Below are 21,101 nucleotides of genomic sequence, written 5' to 3' on the forward strand. Positions count from 1 at the left end.
GGAAACAGAGGAGACGGCGAGCACGACTGGATGTGTGTGTGAGAGAGTGTGTGTGTGTGAGAGAGAGAGTGTGTGTGTGTGAGAGAGAGTGTTTGCATGCTTGCATGTGTTTTCCTCCGTGCCTGTAAATGGTCACATCACCGTGTGCGTGTGCGCGTGGTTGTCTATCAGCCAACGGTGTTGTTGGGTGAAATAATACAAGGTCATCGGAAAAAACATGGCGTGGCGAGAGTGAGAGCGACAGTGTGGTGAATAGAGGGAGGAAGGGAGAGAAAGAGAAGGATGCTGAGGGAGAAAGAGAGTGTATTCATAGCTGCAGAGGTATTTATAGCAGGGCTGGAGAGGAGAGGAGAGAGGGGGTGTGGCTTAGGTTGTGACATTTTCTCTGCTTCAGTAGAGTGGAGAAGAGAGAGAGAGGAGAGAGAGAGAAGAGAGAGAGCTGTGTGTGAAAGAGAGGGAGAAAGAGGGAGGGCTGTTTTTGAGAGTGTGTCTGTGAGGGAGGGAGGGAGGGAGGGAGGAGGAAAGAGAGTGAGCTGAGAGAAATCTGTCAGATTCAAACAGTGTTCCCTGTGTGTAATATATTGAGAGAGAGAGGGAGGGAGGGAAGGAGGGGAGGGGAGCAGAAGAGAACAGAAAGACCAGAGGACCAGAGAGAGAGGTATGGTTGTCGTTTTGTATACGGACATGACATTTGTGTCCGTGTCATTTGTGTGTGTGTGAATGTCTGCTGTCTGCACACGTGTGTGTGTTAGTGTGTGTATGTGATTTTCGATTGTGCCTCTGTCCGTGTCAGTGTGTGTCAAATTGAACCAAGAATGAATGCCTGTGGAGAGTGCATGTTGGACTAAGATATCAGGGGTGTTTGTAAATGGTCCAAGGCATGATGGATGGAAGCAACTGGATGGATCAATTATGTAATATTTGTGTAACATTTATATTCTCTTGCCTGTGTGTGTGAGAGAGAACAAGAGAGTGATAGAAAGACAGACGTACATTTTAAAAAACTGCATATTCTTTCTGTATCTGTTATTTCTCTGTGTGATACAGTGTGTGTTACAGTGTTTGTTACAGTGTTTGTTACAGTGTGTGTTACAGTGTGTGCCGGTGTGATCGTTGTCTTAGTTTTTCCATTTCAAGGTGTAGCAGTCATCAAGCATCAGCAGACAGTCAAGTCTCCATTCCTCATTTAGATTCTCTTGTTTACATGCCAGAGTAACTCTAGTGTGCAATCTGTGCTCGCAATAGCAACTTGGTAAGATAGCATCGTAGCATGCTAATGTTGTCCTAGTGTCCTTCTGGCTATGATCAAACCTAGGGACCAGCGAGCTAGTTCAGCTAGTTAGCATGGCTGGCATTCATTCAGATGGGTTTGTTAGCTGCGTAGCATATTTGGCATCATGTGACGCGTTGAGTCACTTCAGACACAGATTTGCTCTTTCTCTCTCTTCCGCTCTCTCTTTCTCTCAATCCCCTTTGCACCCCACTTCATTCGTCTCTCTCTCTCTACCTCTCTTTCTGTTCCTCTCTCTGTCCGTCTCTCTCTCTGTCAGGGCTCTTAGTCCAGCTCCCCAGGTGGACCTGACAGGTAACTGCCCCTCTGTAGCACCTGCACCTCATGACCCCAGACAAGGGCCAGGGCAACCTCCTCTCCAGCCACACACCCAGAACCTGTCATCTACAGAACCTGTCATCTACAGAGCAGGGTCAGGGGTCATCTACAGAACCTGTCATCTACAGAGCAGGGTCAGGGGTCATCTACAGAACCTGTCATCTACAGAGCAGGGTCAGGGGTCATCTACAGAACCTGTCATCTACAGAGCAGGGTCAGGGGTCATCTACAGAACCTGTCATCTACAGAACCCTCATGTTCTGAATAGAGCTCTAATGTTGTCTATGGAACCTTCATGTTTCTACTTGATGTTTTTTCTGCTCAGAGAAACAGGTTCTGTTTTGAACCTTACATGGTTCTGTTTGGAACCCTACATGGTTCTGTTGATCTTTTAAAGCATCTCGTTCAGAGGGTTCCTCTGTGGTTCTACAGGGGTCTATGTAGCCTGCTGTAGTTTTCAGACAGTTGGGAGTTTGAACATGGAAACTTGTTGTGTAACAAACACAGGATGTGGGAGAGAGAATCACAGTGTGTCTGCCCAATTTATATTTAAGAGTTTGTGTGTGTGCGTGCGTGTTTGTGCATGTGTGTGTGCATTTGTGTGTTTGTCAGCTCACAGTTGGGTCTCATTCTGATATGAAGTGGCATAGATAGTTTCTCAGACCAATGAGGAACATGGTCTTTATAAGTCCACAGCAACAGTAGTGGAATGTGTGTGTGTTTCATTAGTGATATTACTCATTACATCCTGCCCCCCCTCTCTCCCTCCTTCTCTCTCCCCTCCCTCCCTCCCTCCCTCCCTCTCTCTCTCTCTCTCTCTCTCTCTCTCTCTCTCTCTCTCTCTCTCTCTCTCTCTCTCTCTCTCTCTCTCAAGTTCATCTATATAGATTCACTCGAAGGACCCAATGGATAAACAGTCATAACAAAACCAGTCACCACAGCGACAACACAACCAGTCACCACAGCGACAACACAACCAGTCACCACAGCGACAACACAACCAGTCACCACAGCGACAACACAACCAGTCACCACAGCGACAACACATCCAGTCACCACAGCGACAACACAACCAGTCACCACAGCGACAACACAACCAGTCACCACAGCGACAACACAACCCGTCACCACAGCGACAACACAACCAGTCACCACAGCGACAACACAACCAGTCACCACAGCGACAACACAACCAGTCACCACAGCGACAACACAACCAGTCACCACAGCGACAACACAACCAGTCACCACAGCGACAACACAACCAGTCACCACAATAGAAACGTAGCAGAAAGGCAGACAGGGTTAATGCAGGTGTAGCTGTAGCAGCATCACACTAGGTTGGGGTCACAGGTCACAGACCACAGGGTGTATATTTATTAAGCCAGGGTCAGAGGTCCAAGTTCAAAGATGATGACATCACACGGCAAGCTGAGGAGGGAGAAGGGCGCAGAGTACGACTCCCAGGTCAAAGGTCAGGATGTTTTACTGACATGTGTGAGTGGATGTATGTATGTGTGTGTGTGTGTGTGTGTGTGTGTGTAAGTCCGAATGTGAGTGTGTGTGCGTGTGTGGTGTTATGGGGTTGCTTCTCTTTACTCTACAATGTGGATGATATTTATAGCCAGTATTAGTGATGCTGTCTACTCATATTGAGTCAGCCTTGGGCTGTGTGGGCTAGAGAGAGAGAGGGAGGGAGAGGGAGGGATATGAAGAGGGTAACAGAGAGAGGGAGGGAGAAGGAGGGATATGAAGAGGGTAACAGAGAGAGGGAGGGAGAGGGAGGGATATGAAGAGGGTAACAGAGAGAGGGAGGGAGAGGGAGGGATATGAAGAGGGTAACAGAGAGAGGGAGAGGGAGGGATATGAAGAGGGTAACAGAGAGAGGGAGGGAGAGAGGGATATGAAGAGGGTAACAGAGAGAGGGAGAGGGAGGGATATGAAGAGGGTAACAGAGAGAGGGAGGGAGAGGGAGGGATATGAAGAGGGTAACAGAGAGAGGGAGGGAGAGAGGGATATGAAGAGGGTAACAGAGAGAGGGAGAGGGAGGGATATGAAGAGGGTAACAGAGAGAGGGAGGGAGAGAGGGATATGAAGAGGGTAACAGAGAGAGGGAGGGAGAGGGAGGGATATGAAGAGGGTAACAGAGAGAGGGAGGGAGAGAGGGATATGAAGAGGGTAACAGAGAGAGGGAGAGAGAGAGGGATATGAAGAGGGTAACAGAGAGAGGGAGAGGGAGGGATATGAAGAGGGTAACAGAGAGAGGGAGGGAGAGAGGGATATGAAGAGGGTAACAGAGAGAGGGAGAGGGATCAAGCGGAGTGTGCAGATCTGAGACACAAAGAGAGACTTAAGTTTTATATAATACTAAACTGTGCCTTACTCTGCGTGTGTGTGTGTCAGACCTGCGGGTCCAGCTGATGGAGCAGATGAAGGTTCTAGAAGGTCAGGTTGAGGTCAAACAGCAGCAGCTGTCCGACCTCTCCGAGTTCCTGCGTCGTCGTGGCGACATCGAGGCCGAGTATGCACGTGCCCTCGACAAACTCACAGAGAGATTCACACACAAGACCAAGAGGTAAGCGTGTGTGCATGTGTGTGTATGGGGATAGGTGGGTCTGACCACTAATGCAAATATGTAATTCCCCCCCCCCTCCCTCCAGGAAGGAGCAGTGGGGGCAGTCGGTGTGTCAGGTGTGGTCAGTGCTGCTGACTCAGACACGTCAGGAGAGCAGAGAACACGCAGCGCTGAGCGACTCCTGCTGCTACACCCTCACCCAGCACCTGGCACACACCGCCGAAGACACACACCGCCTGGCCAAGCGGGTACACACACCAAAATACGCGGAGAGTGTGTGTGTGTGTGTGTGAGTGTGTGTGAGAGTGTGTGTGAGAGTGTGTGTGAGAGTGTGTGTGAGAGAGAGAGACTGATGGACGTTCTGTCTCCAGAGCAGGGAGATCGGAGTCCAGATGCAAGATGAGCTGCTGAAGGTGACCACTGAACTGCAGACGGTACGTGTGTGTGTGTGTCATAATGATGAAGATGATAATGTTGATGATAGTGATGATGATGAAGTGACCGTCTGATGAAGGCTCTGAAGACGTACAACCAGTACCACACAGACAGCCTATCAGCTGAGGGGAAGCTGAAAGAGGCCGAGCGATTGGAGGAGAGACAGACTGGCAAATCAGACCTTGGTCTTGGCCAATCAGGAGGCCAGAGGCGTAGTTCTGTTAAGAAGATGGAGCGGCTGATGGAGAAGGTGATTGGAGTTTTTTTTTGTGTGTGTGTGTGTGTGTGTGTGGGGGGGGGGGGCAAAAGATGGCAAAGGTACACACATCCTTCACTCAAGTAGAAGTACAGATACAAAGACTGGTAAAAGTTGAAGTACTGACTTCACTTTTTTGCTCAAGTTAAAGTAAATAAGTAAATAGTAGCCAGTACTACTACCTGTTTTAGTGTCACATTTTGTCACTATGAAATACTGGACAAAAAGTGTGGTCCGACCTTACTCTCTGCTGAGGCAGATGGAAAGAGAGGAAGTGTGATAATTCTGTGGCACAGGAAGTCTTTAACATCTTCTTACCAACCTGAGTTTCCTGTGTCTGCCAGCATTTATGCCTCTGTGTATGTGTGTATATGTGTGTGTGCGTGTGTATGTGTGCGTGTGTATGTGTGTGTGCAGAGACATGGCAGGGTGCAGGAGACCCAGCTGAAGTGCACCAAGGCGCGGAACGACTACCTCCTGAACCTGGCAGCAGCCAACGCTGCCATGAACAAGTACTACCTTCAGGACATCAGCGCTCTCATCGACGTGAGAACACACACACACACCTGAACACACACACCTGCACAGACACCCGCTCTCACACCTGAACACACACACCTGCACAGACACCCACTCTCACACCTGAACACACCCCTCCCTCTCTCAGTGCTGTGACTTGGGGTTCCATCTCTCGGTGGAGCGGGTGATGAGGAGCTACCTGGCGGGCAGGGGGCGTGTCCAGCGGGTGGAGGAGGCGGGGCTCCAGCAGCTGGAGGCGGCGGTCTCTGCGCTGGACCAGGGCGGAGACAGAGATGCGTTGCTACAGCAACACGACACTGCATTCTGTTTACCCTTTAAGTTCAACTATCACCCACACGAAGGAGACCAGGTGAGGACCCTGACCTTTACTGACCCCTCACCCCAGTGTGGATCTGGACACCACAAAGGAGACCACATCAATCCCCAACACAGTCAGGGAACCAAACCAAGGTGTGTGTATATAGCCTGTGTGTGTGTGTGTGCTTCAGGTGTGTGTATATAGCCTGTGTGTGTGTGTGTGCTTCAGGTGTGTGAGGTCAGTGCAGAGAGCCAGGTGAGGTATGAACTGGAAACCAGGTTCCAGCAGCTTCAATCACGTCTTGCCTCCGTCACCTTGGAAACAGAGGAGGTGAGTTGACCCCCCCCTACTGATTGGTTAATGGACCTGTCAATCATCACTCTGTTTCTGTATCCCATGCATTGTCTCCTAGCAACGCTGTGATTGTACCTTCCAGGTTAGCAAGACTCTCAAAGCCACACTCAACTCCCTATTGGACAGTATGGGTGAGAGTGACGCAAACCCCGCCCCTGACCTAGCAAGCAGCTTATCACACGAGCCTTCTGGGGCCAGCTCCACCCAGAAACTCACCATGGCCAAGCGACGAGCCAATCAGCAGGAGACAGAGATCTTCTACTTCACGGTACGGGCAGGACCCAGACACACACACGGACGGTGTGGTGTGTGTGGTGTATGTGTGTGGTGTGTGTGGTGTGTGTGTGGTGTGTGTGTGTGGTGTGTGTGGTGTGTGTGTGGTGTGTGTGTGGTGTGTGTGTGGTGTGTGTGTGTGGTGTGTGTGGTGTGTGTGGTGTGTGTGGTGTGTGTGTGTGGTGTGTGTGGTGTGTGTGGGTGGTGTGTGTGTGGTGTGTGTGGGTGGTGTGTGTGTGGTGGGTGGTGTGTGTGTGGTGTGTGGTGGGTGTGTGTGGTGTGTGTGGTGTGTGTGGTGGGTGTGTGTGGTGTGTGGGTGTGTGTGGTGTGTGGTGGGTGTGTGTGGTGTGTGTGTGTGTGTGTGTGGTGGGTGTGGTGTGGGTGTGGTGTGTGTGTGTGTGTGTGTGTATGGTTAACATGATCCTCTGTTCGTCAGAAAGTGAAGGAGTTCTTCACCAGCAGCTCTCTGTCCTCCAAGCTTCAGGCCAAACACGACCTTCTACAAGAGGCTATACAGAAAGGTACCCTAACTACCCCTTAACCACCCCTTCTCTAACTACCCCTTAACCACCCCTTCTCTAACTACCCCTTAACCACCCCTTCTCTAACTACCCCTCTCTAACCACCCCTTCTCTAACTACCCCTTAACCACCCCTTCTCTAACTACCCCTCTCTAACCACCCCTTCTCTAACTACCCCTCTCTAACCACCCCTTCTCTAACTACCCCTCTCTAACCACCCCTTCTCTAACTACCCCTCTCTAACCACCCCTTCTCTAACTACCCCTCTCTCTTTTTGTTGCAGCTGAAGCTGTGGATAGTGACCCTTCCAGGTAACCATGACGACTACAGTCCTGAGAGAGGGAGAGAGGGAGAGAGGGAGGGAGGGAGGCAGAGAGAGGAGGAAGGAGGAGAGGTGGAGGGGATGAAGACACGGAGAGTGATAGTCCTTGTGTAACTCAGCAATAACAATGTTGGAGTATGTGTTTGTAAGCCATTGCATGTGTGTGTGTGCATATATTGTGTGTGTGCATGTGTGTGTGTTTGCATGCATATTTTGTGTGTGTGTGTGTGTGTGGGTGTGTGCATGCATGCTGTGTGTGTGTGCATGCATGCTGTTTGTGTTTCCCAGAGTGCTGTGTGCTCGCTCAGTCAGACAGAGGAAGGCCAGACCTTGTTCCCAGTTCAGCCACACTCTCTTCACAGCCCACATGCTGTCCTATATACAGGTAACACACACACACACTGAAAAACTGAACACACACACACTGTATATACACACACACACACACACACACACATACTCACCACCGTATACTCTCTCAGACACAATCGCATGTGTACACACAAACACTTCTGTTTAGTTATTGCTGTGTTACTCCAGTGCTGCATGTATTGCTAAACTTGCTTGCCCTCTCTCTCTCTCTCTCTCTCTCTCTCTCTATCTCTCTTCCTCTCTCTCTCTTCCTCTCCCTCTCTCTCTCTTCCTCTCCCTCTCTCTCTCTTCCTCTCTCTTCCTCTCTCTTCCTCTCTCTCTCTCTCTCTCTCTCTATTCCTCTCTCTCTCCCTCTATCTTTAGTCCCTGACAGAGGTCAAGTCTCATCCTTCTCTTTCTTTACAAGTTTTTCAGTTTGTTTTTCTGATTGATCATCCTTCTTTTATCCTTTCTGCCTCTCTCTCTCTACCTCTGTCTCTCTGCCTCTCTCTGCCTCTCTCTCTCTCTTCCTCTCTCTCTGCCTCTGCCTCTCTCACTCTGCCTCTGCCTCTCTGCCTCTGTCTCTCTGCCTGTATGTGCAGCAGAAGGAGGAAGATGTCTCGGACGCAGGTAGATGTTGGGAATAAAGCTTGCATGACACATGCTCAGGATAAACAATTACTCCTCTCTCTCTTTCTCACTCTACCATCGCTCTCGCCCTCTCTTCCTCTCTCTCTCTCAGAGTACTGGTCAGCAGATCCCTGTGGTGGTTGAGAGCTGTATCAGGTTCATAAACCTCCACGGTGAGCCACCTCACCTTTGACCTCTAACTTGAGGTACCCTTCCACATGCACCACACCACCCTGTGCAGGATAGTAATCTCCCAGTCCCTCCCTCTCTTTGTCCCCCTTCCCTTTTCCTCCCCCTCCTCTCTCTCCCCTCCCTCCCCTCCTCTCCCTCCTCTCCCTCCCCCTCCTCTCTCTCCCTCCTCTCCCTCCCCTCCTCTCTCTCCCTCCTCTCCCTCCCCTCCCCTCCTCTCTCTCCCTCCCCTCCTCTCCCTCCTCTCCCCCCCCTCTCCTCCCCTCCTCTCCCTCCTCTCCCCCCCTCTCCTCCCCTCCTCTCCCTCCCCTCCCCTCCTCTCTCTCCCCTCCTCTCTCTCCCTCCTCTCCCTCCCCTCCCTTCCTCTCTCTCTCCCTCCCCCCCTCTCCTCCCCTCCTCTCCCTCCCCTCCTCTCCCTCCTCTCCCCCCCTCTCCTCCCCTCCTCTCCCTCCCCTCCTCTCCCTCCTCTCCCTCCTCTCCCTCCTCCCCTCCTCTCCCTCCCCTCCTGTCCCTCCTCCCCTCCTCTCCCTCCCCTCCTCTCCGTCCTCCCCCCCCCTCTCCTCCCCCCCTCTCCTCCCCTCCTCTCCCTCCCCTCCCTCTCTCTCCCCCCCCTCTCCTCCCCTCCTCTCCCTCCCCTCCTCTCCCTCCCCTCCTCTCCCTCCTCTCCCCTCCCTCTCCTCCCCTCCTCTCCCTCCCCTCCTGTCCCTCCTCTCCCTCCCCTCCTCTCCCTCCTCTCCTCCCCTCCTCTCCCTCCCCTCCTGTCCCTCCCCTCCCCCCCTCTCCTCCCCTCGTCTCCCTTCCCTCCTCTCCCCCCCTCTCCTCCCCTCCTCTCCCTCCCCTCCTGTCCCTCCTCCCCTCCTCTCCCTCCCCTCCTCTCCGTCCTCTCCTCCACTCTCCTCCCCCCCTCTCCTCCCCTCCTCTCCCTCCCCTCCCTCTCTCTCTCCCTCTCCTCCCCTCCTCTCCCTCCCCTCCTGTCCCTCCTCTCCCCTCCCTCTCCTCCCCTCCTCTCCCTCCCCTCCTGTCCCTCCTCTCCCTCCCCTCCTCTCCCTCCTCTCCCTCCTCTCCTCCCCTCCTCTCCCTCCCCTCCTGTCCCTCCCCTCCTCTCCCTCCCCTCCCCTCCTCTCTCTCTCTCTCCCTCCCCTCCCCTCCTCTCCCTCCCCTCCCTTCCTCTCTCTCTCCCTCCCCTCCTCTCCCTCCCCTCCCTTCTTTTCTCTCTCTCTCTCCCTCCCCTCCCTTCCTCTCTCTCTCCCTCCCCTCCTATCCCTCCTGTCCCTCCCCTCCTCTCCCTCCTCTCCCCCCCTCTCCTCTCCCTCCCCTCCTCTCCCTCCCCTCCCTTCTTTTCTCTCTCTCTCTCCCTCCCCTCCTCTCCCTCCCCTCCTCTCCCTCCCTCCCCTCCCTTCCTCTCTCTCTCCCTCCCCTCCTGTCCCCCTCCCAGGTCTCCATCATGAGGGGATATTCAGGGTTCCGGGTTCTCAGAGAGAGGTCAACCACATCAGAGATGCATTTGAGCGAGGTACTGTACACACACACATACACCTGATTCCCTCACACATACACACACCACACCCTTCGCACACACACACACCCCCTTTACAAACAATCCCCCCACCCTTCCCCGCTGACCTGTGGTGACCTGTGGTGACCCTGCAGGAGAGGACCCGCTGGACAGTGAGTGTGATCTGGACTCAGTGGCCGGAGTTTTGAAGCTCTACTTCCGAGGCCTGGAGCCCCCTCTCTTCCCCTACGACAGCTACTGCCCCCTGCTGGAGTGTGTCCGTAAGACCCCCATATTTTCTCTCTGTGTGTGTGTGTGTGTGTGTGTGCGTGTGTATGTGTGGAGTGGGGATGGTTGTCTATGTGTGTGTATGTGTGTGTGCGCCTGTCAGGACACACCTGGTTCCTCCAATCAGAGCTGGAGGAGGTGTTTGACCCTTGTGTTTGGTCCAATCAGAGCTGGAGGAGGTGTTTGACCCTTGTGTTTGGTCCAATCAGAGCTGGAGGAGGTGTTTGACCCTTGTGTTTGGTCCAATCAGAGCTGGACAGCGTGTCTGAGAAGGCGTCCCAGATCAGGGCGGTGGTCTCCTCCTTCCCCCGGACGCTCCTGGTCGTCATGAGATACCTGTTCGCCTTCCTCAACCAGTACGTCTCCTGTGCACCTCCTCTGCACCTCCTCTGCACCTCCGGTCTTCCATGTCTGTTTAGGAGAAAAACTTTCATAGTCACTTATAACCTGAGTGTGTGTGTGTGTGTGTATGCCCATGTGTGTGTGTGTGTGTGCATGTATGGTTATGTGTGTGTGTGTGTGTGCGCAGCGTGACCCAGTACAGCGATGAGAACATGATGCAGTCCTACAACCTGGCAGTGTGCTTCGGGCCTAACCTCCTCCGAGGCCTGGACTCCGGAGACGCCGTCGCCAGGCAACCGCAGGTCAACGACCTGGTGAAGACCATGATCGTCCAGCACGACATCATCTTCCCCAGCCAATCAGAGCTGCCAGGGCCCGTGTACGAGAAACACATGAGCCTGGAGCAGGACTACTGGTGAGTCACCAGGAGAGGGCGCTGTGGCCAGGCCTCCTCGGCACACTCTAACCCCTCTTGGAGTCTACTGTGTAGTGTTGTGATGAAACCCCTGTTAGTTGAGCGTTAGCTAACACAGTCAACACGGTTAATTTCTACTTCCTGGTCTTGTTTACAGTGAGCCAATCAATGAGGAGGGTGATGGGGAGGCGGATCCCCTCCACAGTGAGGATGGTAAGAACACATATACAACTGCATGCACACGCACACGCACACACACATTACATTTACATTTAGTCATTTAGCAGACGCTCTTATCCAGAGCGACTTACAGTAAGTACAGGGACATTCCCCCGAGGCAAGTAGGGTGAAGTGCCTTGCCCAAGGACACAACGTCATTTTTTTTTGCACGGCCGGGGAATCGAACTGGCAACCTTCAGATTACTAGCCCACTTCCCTCACCGCTCAGCCACCTGACTCCCACACATACATAGTCAGACAGAAAATGTTTGTCAAACGGTCAAATGACGTGTTTGTGTGTCTGCAGAGTGTGAGGCGGTGGCCATGTTTGACTATGTGGCGAGGTCGCCAGCTGAGCTGTCATTCAAGCAGGGGGAGCTCCTCCTACTGCACAGCAAGGCCTCTTCTGATTGGTGGAGAGGGGAGGTGGGAGGGGCCAGGGGGCTCATCCCACATAAGTACATCAGTGTGTTGGACGGGTGAGTTCTGCAGTGTGTGGTTGTGTGTATGTGTGCGTGTGTGTATGTTGTGTGCGTGTGTGTGTAGGTGTATGTTGTGTGTGTGTGTGTATGTGTGTGTGTGTGTGTATGCCACCCTAGAGAGTTCTGCTGTGTGCCCACCAGCCTAGACTACACCTGTGTGTACTAATGTACCTGGATATTTATGCATGTTTATTGATAAATACAGAAGTATAGATGCATAGATATTGTTAGATATCTATCATATATATATATAGATATCATATAGATATGTAAGGTCTTGCAGACTCAAGGGGTGTCAAAATCATTTGTATATCAGTATTTAAGAATAATACATGTGAACTAGAAAGGGTACAATTTCTGTGGAAATTGTAGGGTGTGCTCGCTTGCGTCGGTTGCAGGTGGGTCCGTCCCCTTAAGTTTTTTCCCATCTAGTGATATTTTCAAGCATTTAGCCTACTCAAGAACCCCCCTTGAAACAAGCGAACCCCTTTTGAAACAAGCTACTGTAACAACGTTGTCACCGGCAGTATTTCAGATGGAATCGCGATTCAAACAGTACCATCTGCTAACTGAAAATATGCCCCCAAAAACGTAAATAAGCTTTACATCTATTTAGGGAGAAATGGCTAATTCAAAATAAGTTTGCTACGAGCAAGCTAGTTGCGGTGGCTAGCCAAACTTCACTGAGTGAGGGGATTGTTTTTAAGCGCCGGAAATGAGCATGTTTCTTTTGACATAAAGTTTAGGCTGTGGCACTGAAGCCAGCGACACACCACACAAGCTTGAGTTTAAATACATTCTTTAATGTGACATTACTTACTGTACATGCAGATCTTGATTTGCTTAAATGTACATGTATGATGCTGCTAGTACACCACGGCACGATACGATACTCGCTGTGCAACAGCACATCTATGCACGTTGTATCCATGCGTCGTTGCTAACGTGTGCTGACGTGGTGACGTAGATAGCACTGAGTACCCTTCGTCGACTAAAGGCACTTTTTTGCCACAAAAACGTTGTAACCTCCTAAACCGTGCAATGGAACGTACATAAAAATACAAGCAACGCAATCGAGACCAAGACAAACATTTTGACACAGGCGTTGTCTATGTAGTCCAAATATTGACTGATCCTTAGGGGGGCGAAAATAAACAATAACTAGAAACGGCTGTTCCTGCGAAACAGCAGTGAGAATGCTGAAAACCTGAATGGGGATAGCTGACCATGCTAAAAAAGCTGAAAATAGTGAAAATTTAGTAGAAAGTTATAAGCTGAAGCTTCAAAGCAACCGAAAGGTATTTTTGAAAGGGGCTGGAGCAGCATTCCAACAATGATTTGAAAGGATTTACCATTACTTTTAAAGGGAGAATAATTTGCACAAAAACCTTAATATTTTAAAAAGTATAAAAGTGAGAAATGAGAAAATACCCGCAAGCTGAAATGAATTTCAAAGAGCTAAAATAGCTAAAATAGCCTACAATGCGGGAGAAGCTGAAAGCTGAACTGTTAAACAGAAGAAGTAGGCTAGCTAGTCGGAACAAGAATATTATCGTTTTAACAGCTGAAATTATAGTTGGGATAGTAATAGCAGTAGCAGATGTAGCCTACCATTGAGTGCGTTTACTCGGCTTTCTTAGTAGGATTCAATGTGTTGATGGAATGAAACATACAGCAGTAGAGCCGATACAGGAAGACACGGCGACACTTTGTTGCAGAAGGATGATGGTGCAAGTTTTGTCCGTGGAGCATACAACGATTAATAAAAAAGAATCATGTAGACGCGTTTATTGAGTAATCGCATAACTAATTACACATGTAAACGGAGTAATCGTATTATTGGCATAAACCGACAATTGCTAGTAATCGTGTTTCTCATGGTCAAGTAAACGTACCAATCACCTGTGTGAGAGACTGAGTGGTGCGTGTCTGTCGTTACGGTGATGGTGCAGCTATGATTGCTAACGCGCTGAGGGAAGAGAATAAGAGAAATGTAGCTAGAATCCACACCTCAAACAAGATAACCTAGACGCAAAACTGTACGTCCAATCCAAAATATAAGGATATTTTCCGAGACCCAAGACTCTGCCGAAACCAGAGATATTCTTTATATGTCTGTGCAGTCAGAAATACGACTCTACCTGCAGTTTCAAAAACGTGTTCCTTTTGCTTTCCTGGTGCTTGTTTGTTTGGTTGCCACGGTGATGGCGCAGCTGTGATAGCTAACGAGCTAGGCAGAGAGAAAAACGAACATTTACCTAGCATCCACACCTCAAACAAGTTGACCTAGACGCAAAACTATACGTCCAATCCAAAATATAAGGATATTTTCCGAGACCCAAGACTCTGCCGAAACCAGAGATGTCCTTTATATGTCTGTGCGGTCAGAAATACGACTCTATCGGCAGTTTCAAAATCTTGTTCCTTCTTGCTTTCTCTGACTCTTACTCACCTCTCCATTGAAGTTAGTGAGAGAATTTGAAAGGCTGCTCTCGCTTCAAGGCTCATAGCTGAAAATCTGTAAATGTGAGCTCTTTAGTAGTTACATTGGCTGAAAGAGGACACATTTTCCTACATTTTAAGGTATAACTTGTTTCTGTAAGTTAAACTATATGAACGTTAGAGGAATTTGTTTGACAAATTAGTTGAATATCAGAAAAAGAGCAGCAAGCAGAGTGTGCCACTCTGCTTGCTGCTCGTTCATAAAAATCAAGAAGGAGCAAACATTTTAATGTATTTCAAACTGTCATAATTCAAAATTGGCTGAACATTTGAAAAAGCTGAATCATTTGGGAATAGCTGAATGTCTTGTGAACATTTTAAAGGTTGAATGGTGTCTCTAGCTGAAAGTATGCTGAAGTAGTTACGTTTGAAAGAGGAGGAAGCTTTTTAATGATTTGAAAGGATTTACCATTACTTTTAATGGGAGAATAATTTGCACAAAAACCTTAATGTCTTAAAAAGTATAAAAGTGAGAAATACCAAAAGTCATAGCCATCATCTCCTGAAGGAGCTGAACGTTTTGATACAAAAGTTGTAGGAATCGGTTAAAGTATGCAGAACGAGTTAAAGGCCAAAAAACGGCGGAAGAACTGAGAAGTTGAAAAGCAATAGTGAGAATGCTTAACAGCATTCTCACAATAAATACATATATATGTGAGAGAACAATGGTTGTGCTCGCCGAAGGCGTGAGCACACCCAATTAAATATATATTTCCACTTAAAATCTATTAGGCTAATAGAATCACAGCACACATACAATAGGCTGTTATATCTTTTATCTACAATTCTTATATTTGAAATATTAAATATGATATAAAATATGATATAAAATATGATATTAAATATGATATTAAATATATATTAATATATATTACATATTAAATATTAAAATATTAAGTTTTATATTATAAAATATAAACTACAAAACACTCTGACATAAAATTCCACACATACATGTGCCAGTAGAGTCTAACAAACGTTACATCTCACCTCCTCCAACAGATTAGGACAGATTGTGTTTGATAACAACCACTCGTTCACCGGCAAACTAGTGCTACAATATCCTACAATACAACGGTACACTAAATAGAAAACACATTTTTTACAACTGTATGAATGATTATGTTATGTTATCCCTCCCGAAAGAATAATGAAAACAACAGTCTGTTGCTCGCTAGTCTTTTCTGTTAACAGCCAACTGAAGGACGCATCGTGGGGCCCAACCCACCATGATCTTGTGCCCTTACAATAGAAATGCAACAGAGCAATGTTCATCTATAAATACATATCCTGTGTGCCACACCCAAAATTAAACTACAGGAAGTGGAAGCCAAGGTCTGAATGAGAACTGAAAATGTTACTGTTGTTAAAACAAACAGCACACACACTGTGCCTGAGAGTGACTCCCCTAAGAGCTCCTTGTTCTCCATTTTACCTGAGGACTCATGGGATATGTAGTCTGAGGACTCATGGGATATGTAGTCTGAGGACTCATGGGATATGTAGTCTGAGGACTCATGGGATATGTAGTCTGAGGACTCATGGGATATGTAGTCTGAGGACTCATGGGATATGTAGTCTGAGGACTCATGGGATATGTAGTCTGAGGACTCATGGGATATGTAGTCTGAGGACTCATGGGATATGTAGTCTGAGGACTCATGGGATATGTAGTGTGAGGACTCATGGGATATGTAGTGTGAGGACTCATGGGATATGTAGTCTGAGGACTCATGGGATATGTAGTCTGAGGACTCATGGGATATGTAGTGTGAGGACTCATGGGATATGTAGTCTGAGGACTCAGGGGATATGTAGTCTGAGGACTCATGGGATATGTAGTGTGAGGACTCATGGGATATGTAGTCTGAGGACTCAGGGGATATGTAGTCTGAGGACTCATGGGATATGTAGTCTGAGGACTCAGGGGATATGTAGTGTGAGGACTCATGGGATATGTAGTGTGAGGACTCATGGGATATGTAGTCTGAGGACTCATGGGATATGTAGTCTGAGGACTCATGGGATATGTAGTGTGAGGACTCATGGGATATGTAGTCTGAGGACTCATGGGATATGTAGTCTGAGGACTCATGGGATATGTAGTCTGAGGACTCATGGGATATGTAGTTTCATCACTACAGATGCATCACATACAGGAGTGCCATCGTATGACTTTCTGGGGGGGTGTTGATCTCTCTCTTTCCATCTCTCTCTCTCTCTCTCTCTCTCTCTCTCTCTCTCTCTCTCTCTCTCTCTCTCTCTCTCTCTCTCTCTCTCTCTCTCTTACTGCCTCTCTCTCTCTCTTCCTGCCTCTCTCTCTCCCTCTCTTCCTGCCTCTCTCTCTCTCTCTCTCTCTCTCTCTCTCTCTCTCTCTCTCTCTCTCTCTCTCTCTCTCTCTCTCTCTCCTGCCTCTCTCCCTCTCTTCCTGCCTCTCTCTCTCTCTCTCTTGCTGCCTCACTCTCTCTCTCTCCAGAACGGAACGAGGGAGGAGGGAGGAGGGTGGTGGAGGAAGCACTGGAAACCTGACAGTCGAGGAACAACTTACTGAGAACACCACCCGGTAAACACACACACACACATAACCCCCCCCCCCCACACACACACACATAACCCCCCCCCCCACACACACATACACACACACACATAACCCCCCCACACACACACACACATAACCCCCCCCCCCCCACACACACACACATAACCCCCCCCCCCACACACACACACACACACATAACCCCCCCCCCACACACACACAGTCTCTTCTCATGTTGATGTGTTTGTGTTTAACAGGATGAGGGTCAACAGTGACAGCGCATCGTTACCTGGGAGACAGAGGGGGGGAGAGGGAAGCCCACTACTGAAACCCCCCACCTCACCTGCCGCACGCCAACACATGGGGTAAACACACACACAGTCACACACACACAGTCACACACACACACACAGTCACACACACACAGTCACACACACACACAGTCACACACACACACACAGTCACACACACACACACGCACACACAGTCACACACACACAGTCACACACACACACACACAGTCACATTTATTTAGAGGCAGATGTACACCTGCATCAGAAACAATACAACAACTTTCTTTCACTCTCTCCTCCTCTCTCATCTCTCTCTTTCTCTCTCAAGAGCATCTCAAGAGCGCAGACACACCCTGGACAATGTCAGACTTGGTATCAAAGGACCGACAGACAGGCCTGGGCAGACAGACAGGCAGCCTGTGGACAAGGTATGTATTAAAAATGTATTGGTGGAGGTTTGAAAAAAATACTGAATACACACTCACTCTCTGTCTCCTCCTCCATACCCCTCTCTCTCCCCCCCTCTCCCTCCCTTTCTCTCCCTCCCCTCCCTCCCCCCTCTCCCTCCTCCCTCTACCACCCCCCTCTCTCTCCCTCCCCCCTCTCCCTCCTCTCTCTCCCTCCCCTTTCTCTCCATCCCTCTCCCTCCCCCCTCTCTCCATCCCTCTCCCTCCCCACTGTCTCTCCATCCCTCTCCCTCCCCCCTCTCTCTCCTCCCCTCGCTCTCCTTCCCCTCTCTCTCTCCATCCTCTCCCTCCGCCCTCTCCCTCTCTCTCTCAGGATGTGCTTAGCAGACAGATGAACTCGGTCTTTAAGGAGCTCCTCTCTCGACAGCCCCCCCTGCAGCCCCCCCTGCAGCCTGCAGTGCAAGCTTCCACCTCTTCCTCCTCCCTCGCTCCATCTCTCCCCCCTGCAGCAAAGAAGGGGGGATTCAGTCTAAGGGGGCGGGCTCTGTTCAGACCAGCAGACCAATAGGAAGAGAGCGAATGGAAAGGCGATGATGATGCATGAAGATTATCATGATTATGGATAATGATCATGATTATGCTGATGATGATAATGATTTTAATGATGAGAATTTTGAGGATGATAATAATGATTTTAATGATGAGAATTTTGAGGATGATAAGAATGATTTTGATTATGATCATGATAATGATTTTGACAATAATGATGACAATGTTGTTCATGGAGATGCTTATGACGATGTTGATGTATTTTTTATGACCGTGTGATCATTCTCTTCGCCCTGTCATAGTGCCAGTGCTGTTCGTCCGTTTGACAGTTTGTTGTCGTGCTGTTTCACGTTATGTTATGTTTGAGCTTTTGTGCAACGGAGAAAATCAGAAAAACTCAGCTGTGACATCACCAGAGAGCCAATAGAGAGAGAGACATTCCACAGTTAGAATTACGTCTCTATGGTAACAACATTCCCTCCCCGACCCCCAGTTTCCCGCCAAAATAGTACAAACGTGCGTGTGCTGTCCAGCTCACGGCCTCCCCAGCAGAGGGGGAGGAGCTTCTCAGGGTTAGTTAGAGTAAGGCTGAGCCATGGGGATCTCAGGGCTGGGTTGACTCACTTCTCAACTCTGAAACTGGAAACTGACCCCAGCCTCCGAGCCAAAATGGCCTCCGTCGTCAGTAGAGTAGGTTTTTACAGGGGGCTGGATTTAAGCTGTGATTGACAGGCGTCATTTTGACTTTACAGACTCAGGTCTCGCCCGAGAATCAGCATCTGAAGGATGAGACATGCTTGTTGATTACCCATGAGCCTTTGTGTCTGTTGTGGAAACTCATGGGTACTTAATGGGGCCAGCTTGGGCTAACTGAATCCATTACTGTGCATTCATAGTGTATAATTTCACTCGTTTTACAGTATTTTCATTTTAATGAAATGTGTGACAGCTTGGTTTTAGGAAAGTTTTGTTTGTTTCGAGGAGCGACAGTTAGCTACCATTAGCCTTTCGCTAATTTAGGGCTCTGTTGCTATGGGTTACAAGCCCGGCTGGTCCCATGAGGTCTGAACTTGGCGTTGCGATGAGGTCGCTGTCTCAGCCTTGACGTGTTCACCCTGGGGCAAGCCTTTGGTCTGGAGCACCTTCTCTAGTTACTATGGTAGGACCTCCTCTATCCCCTGGTCCCTGTTAAATGATGTCACTGATTACTGTGTTACAATGTGTCTGTGGTTACAAAAAAAGAATTGAATAAAATAATAAATTAATGATATGGATCTAAGGCGTTTTGTTGTGGATTGTCTATTTTAGGCCGTGGACATGGGAGTCTCCTGTAACTGGACCTCCTCTCCCATCATTCCTTTCCTAAAAATATCCCCATCCCTTACACACATGCTGTTCCACTGATTCACAATAACTCCTGCTTTGCAGCAAGGTCTGTTTAGTCTTGACTTTTGCTCACTCATTCCTCCTCTGTGTTTCCCTCTCTCTCTCCCTCTCTCTCTCCCTCTCTCTCTCTCTCTCTCCCTCTCTCTCTCTCTCTCTCTCTCTCTCTCTCTCTCTCTCTCTCTCTCTCTCTCTCTCCCCCGTACCACGCTCAGGTACAGAGCAGATCTAGTCCTGGGAGGTAAGTGAGATCTATTCTTGCTATCTTGCCACCATTGTGACTACCAGTCATTAGTCTAGCTAACCCCAACAGCCATGCTAGCATGTTAGCAGTCTCAGTCAGAGTCACGTTTCTAAGACTACAAATTTGTTTTTACCCCATTAGTTTTGTTTACCTCATTTGTATTGTTCTAAACATCTGTGATCTGATTGGTCACATGCATTCTAGCTGACCCACAAGTTGGGTCTGTAACCATGCTTATGACCGGTGGGAATTCGAACCTGCAACCTCTGTATCTGCAGTCTAGCACTCAGTTACTCCAACCACTGAGCTGCATGTTAATGTGTCGGCTCACTCTGGTGAGAGTCTGTTCTGCAGCTCAGACCTTCACACAGCAAGAAGAACAGCTGGTTCTCTACTGCAGAACCTGCTCTGAAAAGGTGTGTGTACGTCTGTGCGTGCATTTGTATGTGTGTGTATGTCTGTGTGTGTATGTACGTGTGTGTATGTCTGTGTGCATGTCAGTGTGTACACATCTCCCAACAGTGATGATGATGATGGTGAGTGATGACTGCCTGGTGGATTGTCAGATTGATGATGACGAAGAGGAAGAAATTATTGAGGTCCCCCCTCCCCCAGAGTTTGCGTCCACCCCTCCGACCCCATCCCCTGTCTCCTCCTCCCCCACGCCTCCCGTCTCCTCCCCCTCCACGCCTCCCATCACCTCCCCCTTGAAGAACAGAGACCCCCACGGCATCAATCAACACCTGCAGGTGCTCTCTCTCCTCAGCAGTAGTGGTCGGTGTTAGTGAGAGTAGAACAGTTTATTTACACAGTATGTTTGTATATATCTGTTTACATGTGTGAATGTTTGTTTATACGTGTGTGTGTCTCCAGGTGGACTTCAGCGGTGTCCTGGCAGAGCCTGCAGAGGTGCACAGTGCAGACAGGGTGTGGCTGTGGAGCGTGCTCAGCTGGGAGCTGGTCAGGCTGTGGAGCTACCGCTGCCTCTCCCTGCTCTGTGGCCTGCCTCTGGCCCTGCTGGCTGGCTGTTTGCTCGCCTTGCTGGCCTGCCTGCACATCTGGTACGACACAGCACTGGCTCTCTGGATCTCTCTCTCTCTCTGGATCTCTGTATTTCTAGTTCTCACACATCTCACACCTCTTTCTCTCTCCGTCTCATCCCTCCATCTCTCAGGTGTGTGGCTCCGTGTGTGCAGGTGTGCCAGTCCTGTCTCCCATGTGTGCGCTGGGTGTGGACGTGTGTGGTGGACATCTTCATCTCTCCCTTCTGTTCCTCCCTGTCTCGCTGCAGCGATCACATTAGCATTTCACTGGCCAAGGAGTACTGAGGGAGCGGCAGAATGTGTGATTCTGTGTGAGGGAGAGAATGCCGATGCCAGGAATCTGCTTGTCAAGTATGAGTGAATGAACTAGAATGTGCCTGACTTAATATGACTTGTTTTATCTATACTTATGTCTGTTTTAATTCTGTCAATATTTTGTACTGTTGGAATAAATCTAATGAAGGCTAACACATTTCTATCCAACTCTTGTCTCCATTGCTGTTTACCAACATTGTAACTGCTTAAAGTTAAGTGTCATATTTTATTGGAA

General features: G+C 49.2%; 2 protein-coding genes across 4 annotated transcripts; both read left to right on the forward strand.

Annotated features, from left to right (window-relative positions):
- Window positions 1–615: 615 nt before the first annotated feature.
- Window positions 616–19,155, forward strand: arhgap4b (Rho GTPase activating protein 4b). 3 transcript variants are annotated; one of them, XM_062460359.1, is made up of 24 exons: window positions 616–658; window positions 2,484–3,083; window positions 4,013–4,184; window positions 4,270–4,432; window positions 4,556–4,618; window positions 4,699–4,869; window positions 5,293–5,421; window positions 5,543–5,764; window positions 5,942–6,043; window positions 6,150–6,335; window positions 6,777–6,861; window positions 7,145–7,172; window positions 7,472–7,568; window positions 8,277–8,337; window positions 9,789–9,866; window positions 10,004–10,129; window positions 10,387–10,492; window positions 10,666–10,893; window positions 11,051–11,106; window positions 11,420–11,591; window positions 16,573–16,659; window positions 16,890–16,997; window positions 17,254–17,353; window positions 17,706–19,155. In XM_062460359.1, exons 2-24 carry the CDS (start codon window positions 3,020–3,022, stop codon window positions 17,898–17,900), a joined length of 2,799 nt encoding a protein of 932 aa, XP_062316343.1. In that variant the 5' UTR covers window positions 616–658; window positions 2,484–3,019; the 3' UTR covers window positions 17,901–19,155. The 3 variants fall into 3 exon arrangements, with proteins under 3 accessions (XP_062316343.1, XP_062316345.1, XP_062316344.1); XM_062460361.1 differs by lacking the exon at window positions 7,472–7,568 and adding an exon at window positions 8,137–8,164; XM_062460360.1 differs by lacking the exon at window positions 616–658 and adding an exon at window positions 1,569–1,585.
- Window positions 19,156–20,017: 862 nt separating this feature from the next.
- cav4b (caveolin 4b) lies at window positions 20,018–21,023 on the forward strand. Its single transcript, XM_062460366.1, has 3 exons — window positions 20,018–20,257; window positions 20,382–20,569; window positions 20,683–21,023. The coding sequence occupies exons 1-3, from the start codon at window positions 20,033–20,035 to the stop codon at window positions 20,834–20,836; spliced, it is 567 nt and encodes a 188-aa protein (XP_062316350.1). The 5' UTR covers window positions 20,018–20,032; the 3' UTR covers window positions 20,837–21,023.
- The last annotated feature ends 78 nt before the right edge of the window (window positions 21,024–21,101 follow it).

The sequence above is a fragment of the Osmerus eperlanus genome, chromosome 4 (genome assembly GCF_963692335.1).
Source record: "Osmerus eperlanus chromosome 4, fOsmEpe2.1, whole genome shotgun sequence".
Taxonomy (NCBI): domain Eukaryota; kingdom Metazoa; phylum Chordata; class Actinopteri; order Osmeriformes; family Osmeridae; genus Osmerus; species Osmerus eperlanus.